The sequence below is a fragment of the Leuresthes tenuis genome, unplaced genomic scaffold, assembly GCF_036924035.1.
Source record: "Leuresthes tenuis unplaced genomic scaffold, fLeuTen1.0.hap1 SCAF_19, whole genome shotgun sequence".
NCBI classification, from domain to species: Eukaryota; Metazoa; Chordata; class Actinopteri; order Atheriniformes; family Atherinopsidae; genus Leuresthes; species Leuresthes tenuis.
In genome coordinates, this window is record NW_027325373.1 from 17,824,720 (window position 1) to 17,837,236 (window position 12,517).

Here is a 12,517-nt window from a genome sequence, read left to right on the forward strand (position 1 = left end):
GTCTGCCCCGAGGCTTCCTCCCAGTTGGAAGTGCAAGGAAATCCTCCAAAGGGACGCAAACAGGAGTCATCCTATCCATATGACCGCCTCAGCTGAGATCCTCCCTCTATCTCTAAGGCTGAGACCAGTCACCTTCTGAAGGAAACCAATTTCAGTCGATTATATCCAAGAATCATGGCCTCGGATTTAGAAGAGCTGACTTTTATCCTGGCTGTTTCACACTCAAAGTGTGCGCTGGAGGCCATGGCTTCAAGAAGCTAACAGAAGCACATCATCTGCGAAAAGCAGAGATGTAACCCTGAGGTTCCCAAACCAGACGCCCTCCTCTCCACGATGACCTCGAGATCCGAGCCATGAATGAAAACCACAAACGGGATTGGTTGATAAGAGGCACCGTAAACGACCTCGACCTTGTGCCAACACTTTTAAACCATGTAAACTTGAAGACTCCCAACAAAACTTTCTTTTTAATGAGTGCAAACATTCAAATTGTTGCTTACTGTTTCTGATGTCCACAGAGACACATTGGTGAATCATGATGTGCTGCATATTTGCATCATAAAAACAAACTTCCACGCTTTAAGTCTTTTGTATTAAAAATGTCAGTGGGTGATAAGCTTCATTGTTCATTTTGAAAAATGTCAAAAGCAGTCAAAAACAGATTAAATTGATTGTCCTGTACAACAAAGTGGTTAATCTTGCAATTTGAGCAGTTGGAATTAGAATAATTTGTTATATAATTGTCAAAATGGTTGTCTTTACAAACTTTAAGAAATCAAATAGTTATTTTAGCTTCAATAGAGTTGGAATTAAAAAGACATGTTTTTAAAATAACATTTATATAAATAATAAAAACCTGACAAAACCATCATATATGGACTATTACTGGAAAAAACTAACAATCTTTAAAGTTTAGAGACAACCTGTAATAACACAGAAGTAATTAGGTTTAATTAACTGCAAAAACCCTGTATAAATTTAAACAATTTAATATTTATTAAACTAGTATTTGTCCCTTTGGATGGAAAAAAAAATGAGTCATGCATGCATTGAAAACAAACGACATTGTTCAATATAAAAGTAAAAATGAGATGCTCAGTCCTGTTATTTGCATAACACATCTTTATTCATTGATGCCTAAACCCCAGCAGTATGATTTATTCAGCGCTACGACAACAAAGAAATCATGTTCTTTCATGTTCTAAAATGGCCAATAGGTCACCCTCCCCCTTGGATATTTATTGCATTAGCTCCACATATAAAATAATAGTAGTAATAATAATCCAAATTCGAACATATTTGTTAAGAAAGATTCATAAGAAAACATTTCACACAATTAACAATGCTACTGAGAGATAGTATGTTAGGAAGGACATGAAATTTACCTTCTTGCATAAATTTGACTGACCTCTTTGATCTTTGAATGGACATGGTCTGTTTCTGTTGAATTTGAGTAATATTAGGAAACATGAACTTAACTGTCGCCATTTTTTAAACCACGACAGCTTTAGTGATGAATTAAAGATGGAAAACATTTGGTTCAACTGCTAGTTTTTCACTCGGCGAACATTTCAATTAAAGCTACTAGAAATAAGTGTAAAAACATAAATAAAAACCAAAACAAACCCCTAAAATAAATAGTTTAACACTTTTGGGCAAAAATCTACTTGTTTTCTTGTTGGATTGGGTAAAAATATTATTCCGATATCTGTACAGTGAAGATGATCTACAACCAGGAGGCTAAGCTTAGCTTAGCATAAAAACTGGAAGCACGGGGAAACTGCTAACCTGAATCTGTCCAAACTTTGAGGGAATGCTTTTTAAAAAATCTAGCTTTAACATCCAAAATTAAGTTGTGACCACAACACATACTATGAAATGTATTTATCTCACTGAAAAACAAATAAGGCAAAAGCTCAAACTTTAATTTTACTGAGGAAAGATATGTAAAAAGGTTAATCCTTTTAACCGCTAACTAGCTAAAAACCTTTAGCTTAGCTACTCTTACTCTGGTTCATTTCCTGTAAATTTATGTGTAAAAGTTGACTTTAAATCACTGTTAAATCTGAAATCATTTTTTAATTCAATGCTGTACTTGCAGCAAAGTGAGTTGAAGAAGACACAGAAGTAAAACTTGGCTTTTAAGCTAACTAGCTAAATTATAGTTTTATGAGAGTAGCTTCTTATTCTGGTGGATTTTACCTGGTTTTATGTGGTGAAGTTTGCCTTTTATGTTGTATTAAAATTAGTTCATTACATTAATTATTAAGTTGTTTTTATTTTGTTTATATTGCAAGTCCACTCCTTCATGTGGGACTCACAATCTCAACAGTTAAAAGCTCTTAAGGTTTCCTTATTTAATTGGTTAGATTTCAACCATTAATACACTAAAAGATTAGCTGTTTCTCTGGTTTAAGAGAGCAAAGACTGTAAAAACAACAACTCATTCACTGCTCCAGCTTTACTAAGCACAGTCTGCTCCAATTGGTCCGCTCGAGTGGCCTGATCAGGCACAGCCTATCATTTCTATCAGCTCTATTGACACTTCAAGGAAGCAAAATGAGTTCAGTCACGTCAATACAGGATGAGTCGTCAACATTTTAAATAATTTTATAGGAATACATACAAAAAGTGTGGGTTTGCAATTGAAAAGCATCTATAACCCTAAATTTGATTTCATGAGGACTTGATGTTGGTCTGAGGCAGTCTGACAGTTTCCAAAAAATCCGCCGCTAAAAGTAGTACCCAACAAATCTTCTTCTTTGAGCAGCATTTGCAAATAAAATAGGGACCAGCTATTTTTTGAGGAGACATTAAGAAGATTGAAGGTAAAACCTGACAGTATTTTTAGGTTGTAACAATCACACTAAAAGTACTTGTTTTACAGATTTTAGTGAGAATCTGTTTCATCTAGCTCAGCTAGATGTAAAATGTCCTGTTCTGTCTAATTTATTCTATCTGTAGTAGGTACTGTATTTATTTCTATTTTGTCATTAAACTGCAACTCTTTAATATGATTTTCCAGATGAGCTCGTCTAAAAGGGTTTTAGTGGTGATATCATGTGTAAATTTTTATGGAGCTTGTGATGGTTAAGGTTATGGTTAGTTTGGACAGTTCAGACAGTTTAGGCAGTTTGCCCCTTTCATGAGGACAAAAGTAGACAAAAAAAGCAAAAAAATACAAACAATGAAAGGGAGTCTGGAAGGGAGGATTGTGGGTTTTAGTAAATAGACGTTTGAGGAGTTTTCTAAACTAATTTAGGGATGAAGTGCATTTCAATACCTTTAACACTCTTGACATGACTTAGAACTGGATATCCACAAAAGCAGATCACATTTCAGACAATACTTCCCCCTTCTTGGTTTAATATTAGGTTAAAGAAAGAGGTAAAAGGCTTTTTACACTGAAGACGTCCCATCTAATCTGCGAATTTGTGTTTGCTACAGCTTGTGCCGCCGTCCCGGCCCGGCCTCACCGGGGATGATTAAAGTGTTGCTGTCCCAAACATAGTAGTCGGTCTGTTCCTTAAAACCACCTTTGGATGCAAACTAGCAAGCACATAAATGTAGTTAAAGAATGTATGTGGAAGTGAAGGTAAATGTGAGCCAGCTGATGCTATGGAAAGTGAACTAAAGATCTGCAGATAATCTAATCAAACAAATCTTCACATATATTTATAATTAAGCAGAAACTACATGAGAATTCATATGTATGCTTTATCGATAATATTAAAAAATACAATATGTCCTAAAAAACAAAATATATATATATTCATACAAGTAATATCTGAACTCTAATGTAACCTTTTGAGTTTGCTTCACATAAACAATTTCATCCAGTGTCACATCACATTCTTTCCTGATCAAAACCTCAGAATCCCAACTGAACCGTGGGCGTGGCGCACCGCCCCGCCGACAGCGACGCATCGTTTCGACACCTGGAGTCCAGAATGCGTTTCTTTAAAAACAGCTTACAATTTGCATCTCTTAGTTCTTGCTGATCCAGAAGGAGCTCAGGGGCCAAAAGCTGACGTATTGCTAAGTATCTCACGACTAATTTTTGTTTAAAAAAGCGGTATAAAAAATGCAGAGCATTAACTACCACCTGCATGCTGTCGAGGCATCGGTCTGTAGGGAATACAAAACGTACAAAACAAATGTGCTGCAAAACAACCAGAATGTTTCAGAAACACATATAAATAAAAGTACAGGTGTCCTCTGGCAGTGCAGACGGACCTCAGTCGAAATGCAGTTGGTACCAGATCAACCCCCCCACCCCACATTAACTAAACCCACCCAGCTTCCTCAGTATCACGACAAAAAGGGTGGACATTCTGTTTCTAAGGCATTTTGTACACGAGCTAATAAGAAACACGAGTGTTGGTGAACGCTTCCCTTTACACCTTTTTGACGACCCTCCTGTCAGTATTTGAGCCACGGGTGAGCAGCGATGGAGGCCTTGCTGCGGTCTCCGTAGTCGTAAAGCAACTCCTCGTCCTTGTCAATGTCACGAGAGGCGACCAGGATGAGGTGGGGGATGCCGTTGATGTCGTGGAGTTTGGTTTGGCAGTTCCCGTTTTTGCTGTGATTTATCAACCTGCCCATTCGACCCGTCTCCTTCGTTGCGTCCACGCTGTCGAAGCAAGAATAACAACAAACCTGTTTTATGCCTGCAAGACATCAGTCTCTGCGTGACTCGTCCAACTTAGAAAACGTATTAGACTAACATCTATTTGAGCTATTTTTAAATTAAGCACGATTTAAGACCTCAATATCGCACAGAAATTCATTTAAGACCAACTTTACAGATGCAAAAACTGCAAAAATGAGCACATTATAACACCTATTATTCATTTTTAGGGGCAAGTTTGTACAAAAGTTTATCAAAACTAAGAGGAGACCCAAAAAGAACAACCCTCATTCTTCTTCTGCTGTAATTAACAACCATAAAACCGTATTACTGAAGAAAGCATGTTCACATAATTTCAACTTTTATGTCTGTAGCTAGATTTTCCACCCTGTGGGTTTTTGAGGCTTGGAGCTGAAGTATCTGCATTCATAAACACCAGAGATCTACATGTTGTTTTCAAGTTGTACTTTTTCATGTTGTGACGCTTGAAACAAAAACATACCAGTATGTTTTGCAGAGGTACTGGAAGTAGTACATGTAGCAGCCGGTGGCAGGATTTTGAGCGTATTCGGCCTCCCTCTTCTTAGCGTCAGTGATCTGCAGCAGGTCTCCGTGATACTCTACCACATAATCGCCCTTCTGGAAACACCGAGTGGCAAAAACCGCCCTCCCCTTTCCTTCTATATTCTGCACCTACAAAGAAGAGGTTACTTAACTTAACAAACATGAGAATATTTACAAAATATTGCTATTTTAGTCAATTTCCATTGTTTATTAGCATCTGTTGCTAACTTCCAGCTACACTGCTAAACTATTTCCCTCTGGGATCAATAGAGTTACTATCTATATCTATATAGAGAGTTGAGCTTTTTTGGTATAACTGGAGGAATAGTTTCATTATGCTTGGGTTTACTGCATTAAATGACACAATTTAAACAGGTAGAGTACGTAAACACATGAGAGCCACTAAGTTTAAACCAACAGGTTATTTGGCCAAAGATTGTCTCATACGTCTCAATAAGACCTCAGAAAATTGTGTCAAATTGGAAAGAAAAGGGCATAAAATGTCACCTTTTAAACATCTGAAAGTTATTAGCCTTACATCTTCGAAATTAAACAAATAAAGTCATATTTCTACATTTTGTTTTTGTTTGTGGCTTAGAAAACTGCTGCTGAGTTGATCCATTTTGTCCAGATCGGAGCTCTTTACCCTGCAGAACTCACTGAAATCTGCAGAAAAACAAGCCCACCACCTAGTGGCAGTTCTTCTGTGCATTTACATCCTTATATCCAGAATCACAGATATATTATTGAGAAGTCAAATCTAAAAAAAGGGTTTTAACTGAAGGGCAACAAACAACTGTGTCACAGCTGTGCCAGAGAGTTGGACTTTTCCTCAGCACTTAAACGCAGCATGCATCAGTGGGTGAGTGAGGAGCCGAGTCTGAAAAGGCTCTTCAAAACTCCACATGCACCTGCAACCCGATCTGTGCCCGAACAGGCGGCTTTTCAAGTGTGAAAGGTTTAAAAATGTGCATGTTAAGTATTATTTGTTCATTTTAAAGTTGTTTTATATCTGAAAGTACATATTTAAATTGTAAAATACACATTTGTGACCATTATAAGACCGATTTCTCTACATCTGTATTGGTAACTTGGATGTATTTTCATATTTTCTGAATTCTCTGGGGGGGATTTTTGGGTTTCTCTTATGACAGGATATATAAAAAGTCCTGTCAGAACGAAAATACTTTACTTACTGAACCATCCTGTATGGAATTAGGTACAGTATCCTTCTTGTCATGTCACTGATAACAACACAGCGTAATCCGTGTGTTTGAGCACACAAGGAGTACAGATTTGCTCACAAAGTGTTAGAAACTGAAGAGTACCTCCATTCCTTCCTCTATTCCATTTATGATGAGATCGTCTATGAGCTTCTTTTGTTCACACTGGTGAGAGAAATGGAAAAGGACAGGAGGTTACTAACAAAAAAGAAGGCTGGAGTTCACTCTCACAGACGAGCACACGCATGTTTTTCAATTCAAAACATCCACGTTGAAGATAAAAAAAACATACTGAACACAATAACTCTCCATATGAATCTAAATCACAGATAGAGTCTGCATTTCTGGGGCATGTTTTCATGTTAAGATCGTTCCAGTTGAGCAGTTCTACTCCCACACCGTCCTGACTCGTTCTTTTTAACTCTCACCATCACTGTTAACGGTCACAGAAACAGCCAGATGTGCAGAGCAAGGCTGAAGCAACGCTTAATGGTAACGTTAGGACACACTTTTTAATATGTCCGAACACTGACTGAACTGAACACATCCTATGGATCGTTAGGTTTGAATTAAAATGCCTCTGCACGCTATGCTTTACTGTCAGTTTCTTTGAATATAAAGTTTAAGAGCCCCATCTCTACGGTAACCGAGTCAGCTGTATTTTCAGTGACTGTCCACATCAATCCATCTACTCATTTGCTGGAAAAGTCTTGGTTCATGATGATAATAACGACATCTTACCTTGAGTTCTGTTTTACTTTTTCTTGAGCTTCTTCTTATTGGAAAGAAGTCGGTTACTTTTCGGTTTTGAGAGATTTTTCCTGCTGCTCTGTGGTGAAAAAAGAAGAAAAAAGAGAGAGAGACATTACAACCACACCAACAAGCATCACGCTAAACGAATAAACTGACTATCTAACACATAATCGCAAAGATGTGGAATAGGTACAGCATTTCGCTGGAGTCCAGGCTTTGAAACATCAAACTCGAGCACATGAAGGAGCTGAAATGCTAAAATCCACATGGGAAGTGGACTTAGACACACCTCTGTGATGAATTTATGGAGATTCAAATAGGATTAAAAGGGTGTGGGGGGGGGGACTATTGTTCAGTTAATTAACGGTTAATCGTCAGCAACTTCATCAGCGTCCTGCTTTCAATGATAAATTAAGTTTGAGTCTTTAAAAAAAAAAGAAAAAAAGATTTCCAGACCTCAAATTTGTGATTTCACAGCATTTGACATTAGGTTTGATATTAGAAGAAACATTTCATTGTTTTGTGGGGTAGATCAAACAGATCATCTATTGATTCAGAAATAGATGCTTTGGTAAGGATTTCTGGACTGTGGGATTTCAGGGCTGCACGTTTACTTATTTTATTCTACTTTTTTTTTTGTTGTTGTGGAGCATTTAGTCACACAAGTTCTTTAAAATGCAACAAAACGGACCCAAGAACAAAGGCTATTACGTCACTGTCAGACTTTATGGTTCCTCAAACAAATGTAGAATTTAATGCAGCAACACACTCAGTAAAAGTTGTAAAAGTTCCCATTTTTAGGAACTGAGGGCACTAACTGTTGGGAGTTTTTCAGAGGAATCTGTGTCTATTCTTGGTGGATCCAAGATTTCAGCTGCTCAACAGTCGGTGGTCGTTGTCTGATTCTCGTCTCCATGATGCTCTGTACATTTTCAATAGGAGACAGATGTTGTCTGCAGGCAGGCCAGCCAAGCACACACACTCTGTGTGTATGAAGTCATGCAGAATGAGGTCTGGCATCGCCCTGCTGAAATAACCACGGACCTCCCGGGAAAAGACGGCACCTTGATGTAAGTATATCTCCAAAACTCACCCCTGGATTAAAACTACCTTCGCACATATGAGGTCAACAATGCCACAGACACTGATGCACCCCCATACCACCACAGACGCTGTTATCTCTGATAACAGCCTGGTTTTTCTCATCTTTGTAGAAGCAGACGTCAGTTTTTCCCAAAAGCAGCAGAAACATGGACTCATCTGACCACAGAACACGTGTCCACTGTCTTTCTGTCTATATTCTGCGCTTTAGAATGAACTTATTGATGACTCTCTGAATGGTCACAAAGTGGTGAGACACCACCCATCCCTAACAATAAGCCTTTGGTGAGCATCCACCTTTTATAACCAATCCTGACACCCCCACCTGTTACTTTTTAGTGTGTTGCTGCATCAAATTCTACTTTTGTTTATAAGTCGCTCAGTTTTTGGACTCGTGTCTATCAAATGAGGATGAAAATAATTCAAAGATTACAGACTGAAGATGTAATCCTTTCAGAAAACTTCTGCTCAAACTGTGTTTTTAGCGGCATAATAAGATTTTCCTTCATTTAACAACACCATCTGCCTCATATTGCTTCTTTATCTTTGAAGTTTTCAGGTTTACTAGAAAATTCCGTGGTTACAAAACAGATTCGTGTTTGCACACCACGCCGTACTATGACACGATGACATAAACCAGCATCAGAACTCAGGGCGAGCGTACGTTCTCCGAGAGGATTTCTTTCCCTTGACGTTGGTCCGGGCTCCTCTCCTCTGGTGGCCGTGGAGTGCGCCGCCGTTGTTGGCGTGGAGAGGAGTGTGAGATAAACTGTTACCGAGGGACAGGGGGAGCTCGGGAGGGGAACGAAGGCAGTGGAGCTTCGGAGGTGATGGCTGTTCACCTCCTGTCCTGCCTGGGAGGAATGAGTTGTGTGAGCAGACAAAAGGATTTTTTTCACCTTTTAAACATGAAACAAGTCTACAGAAAAGATGCTCACCCTCTGCCTGCCTCTGAGCTTCATTCTGCAGGGAGGAAATGGGAGAGCACCTCCCCTCCTGAGTCAGCCGGATGGTCGTCTTCTCATCATGAACTGCTGATATGGACTTGGTGCAGCTTAACACTGTCACTGAATGAGTGCTGCATACAATTTCCTGCGAAAACAGAGAGCCGGTGATCATCCATAATACCTGATCACAGGCACAAGTGTGTCGTTTTCACAAGAACTTTTAAGGAAATTATCTTTCAACAGGGGTCTGTTTCTCATCTCCATACTGCTGTTACTTCCAACTGATGCCATCCTATTAAATTATGTTTATTTCTTAGTTATAGTAAAACGATTATTCCTAGAGATGCTTTTTTAAAGGCACTTTTAAAGACTAAAGCCACATGAGACTATTCTAAATATGGCAGTTAATGGACTGGAAGTGATTTAGCAATTCTTTGTTGGTCTTCTGAGCTGTTAAACATAAGTAAGTTATGTATCGAGTACGGGCTTAAAGTGCTCTCAGATAGTCACATTACGATCAGGCTATGGTGTAATAAATGTGACATCCTTAAGTTTAGGAGAGCTCTCAGTCTAGAGATGTACAAGTAAGTGCGACACATTTCTGTTTTACTGAGTCACAGATCAAAGCACTGGCTGACTTTTTGGCCAAATCCCAATCGCTCCCCTTGGCCCGGTTTCATTATGTAGGGGAGGGGCTCCTTCTCTTTTCAAGGAACAGTGGTCATCCAGGCATCCAAATGTTCCTGGCGAAAGGACTACATGACCACTAATCATTGATCTCAAAAGTATCAAGATACAGTGATCAATTGGGAGCAAAATTCTTAAATTTCCCCCCTCATTTCTTTATTTTTCCCTCCAAGCAGCCAGACTTTCTCATAATCTTTTAAAGTGGTCTTGTGCAATAGTTCTTCAAGCTTTCTGAAGATTTGTCGAGTTTGTTCTTTGAATATCTACTGCTTTTACACTCGTTTTCAATACATTTGTGTTTTTTTTTATTTGTTAAGCCACTTAACTTTGACCTATGAATCACTCAAGCATAAGAAAGACTCCTAACTCAAGGGATGAACCAGTGTTGTGTCGACACATAACAGACAACTTAGCAAAGAACCAGTTTTTTTACACACTTTGTTACCAGCAGCCTGTCACTAAGACACATAATTTGTTCCCTTGCGTTGGAGAATAAAGGAGCTCAGACCAAACATTGACTTTAGAACTAATCAGAATTGTACAAACTCTGTTTTTGCCATATATACTGTATTTACATGTAGTTAACACGTTTAAAAAATTCCTGCGTCTACATCCTGTTACCAGACAAAATTGAAAGAAATAAGGGAAAGCTAAATATTTTTGCATACTACTGTAAATGCTATGAAATAGCCATTTTCTCAATTAAGAAATAGAGAAAATAATTTTTTTGCTGGAAGGGCATTTTAAAAAGCGGTACAGAGTGTCCTAGTGATGTGGGTGGGGCCCGGGACACGGGACCATGCTGGATCCACACCCACTTGTGTCCCTTTAAATAAACAGCACGGTCGGGCCTCCTGGCTCATAATCTAATGGTCAAACCCACTCATAGTAAAACACGCAGCAATTTTTAAACTGTAAGTTATTTCTTATAGGAGAGTGCGTCTTTTTGGTCTCCTTTAACGCCACAAAATGCTGTTACACCCTCAGATCCCAGGCACAAGTAGCAGTCAATGCTTACTAGCTACTGTTAGCACTCTTAACAAAAAGCCTCGCGCCTGTAGCTCCTGTAACTTAACAAAATGACAGTTTGGTTTTACATTTACAAGGTACTTAAACTGTAGAATCATCTCTTATATACCTTCTCAAAGACAAACACGTGCGTGCTATACTGAAATGTGATGTTATTCATCTACAGTTGGCTTTGTTTTGCCTCTGTTTGCTAATGCATAACGAGCCAACTTACCCCGTTCATGTCCGATGTGTTGTCGTTGCTCCCCGCTCGCCTTCGTCGCCTCGTTCGGAGGAAAAACACCGATAGAAACCCAGTGAGAGGTTAACCTCGGCTCCCTCCCACAGGCAGTGTCCTCCCGACACGACGGCACCCTTCCACGGTGACTCCGAGTACTTCTGTTGTGCTCGAAGTGCCAACGGCTCAGCCGATGCAGCTCCGCTACGACATTTTTCTGTATGTGTGTCAATGAATGAGGATTCGGGACGCTAGCGCCCTCTGCAGGTTAATGGCGGCAGTAACCCTCTGTTTTCATCACCTTTTGTTTACCAACTCTTTAAGCACCACTAGAGCAACTTGTGAACTTAAAAACTATGTTATTCTAACATGTTTTAAAGCATATTTACTTTATTTATTTATTTTTTAACATTTCCGGGATTGAAACTGCGCTAGGGCACACAGGGACGAAGATACCGCTGTTCACAACTTTAGTTTCCTGCCCGGTGCTACAATGGTTTGCTTTACAGGTAGTTTTTTTTTTTGGCCTTCGACTGCATCTTTGTAGCCTTTGCAACATGCCAACAAATCCATGTGTCTGACTGTACATGTGCAGGGCTCACACTGAGATTTGTTTACACCTCGCAATTCTAGGGGGAGCCAAACAGCCACAAAAAAGTAGCTAAATTCTCTTGTGATGCTTTCAAGTAGGCCTCTTGAATGCTTCACTCCATGTAGCCTAGCATTATTTAATCCACAATGCAGCGTGTTGTGTGTTTCAGTGAAAACAGTCAGTTTAACCCTGCCTGGGCTGACAAATACCTGTTTATTTTACTGCCAAATCCAAACGCCAAACCATCCATCCATTATCAAGTTGTGGCTGGAGCCTATCCCAGCTGCCATTTGGCATGAGGCAGCGTACACCCCGGACAGGTCGCCATTCCGTCACAGGGTCACACAGAGACAAACAACCATGCACACTCACTCCTAGAGACAATTTAGAGTCACCAAATAATCTAACATGCATGTTTTTGGACGGTGGGAAGCAGGAGTACCTGTCGAGGACCCATGAATGAGTAGAACATGACATGCAAACAGAAAGAACCCAACCAGGAATCAAGCCAGTGACCTTCTTGCTTTGTGTTTACATGTCTCCTTCCCTTTCAAAACTCACAAGTGTTGGAGAACAAATGGCAGAAAATGCCATTTGAACTGTGTATTCTTTCCCCTGCTCAGCATCAGTTAAACCTGACAGTTAACCATCATATTTTGAAGTTTTAAACATATACATCAATCTGAAAAGTACAGTTACACACAATGGCTTTTGGTTTTCCGTTCATGAAGCAATTCCTGCTTCTTTGCTGGCCGATTATTTGTTAAAGTTGAG

At 39.4% G+C, this 12,517-nt stretch overlaps 1 protein-coding gene across 1 annotated transcript; it reads right to left on the reverse strand.

Moving 5' to 3' along the window:
• Positions 1-1,104: 1,104 nt before the first annotated feature.
• Positions 1,105-11,383, reverse strand: kmt5aa (lysine methyltransferase 5Aa). Its single transcript, XM_072372182.1, has 7 exons — positions 11,149-11,383; positions 9,210-9,363; positions 8,936-9,125; positions 7,159-7,246; positions 6,523-6,582; positions 5,133-5,323; positions 1,105-4,633 (listed from the first exon to the last, which is right to left on the reverse strand). Exons 1-7 carry the CDS (start codon positions 11,155-11,157, stop codon positions 4,423-4,425), a joined length of 903 nt encoding a protein of 300 aa, XP_072228283.1. The 5' UTR covers positions 11,158-11,383; the 3' UTR covers positions 1,105-4,422.
• Between the last annotated feature and the right edge of the window lie 1,134 nt (positions 11,384-12,517).

What these genes read in the sequence shown, in the direction of transcription:
- kmt5aa (XM_072372182.1), bottom strand. An exon ending in AAAGTAAAACAGAACTCAAG is followed by an intron (nt 6,583 to 7,158) that starts GTAAGATGTCGT and finishes TTCTCTCACCAG; the next exon opens with TGTGAACAAAAGAAGCTCAT. An exon ending in TACCTCTGCAAAACATACTG is followed by an intron (nt 4,634 to 5,132) that starts GTATGTTTTTGT and finishes TTGCTTCGACAG; the next exon opens with CGTGGACGCAACGAAGGAGA.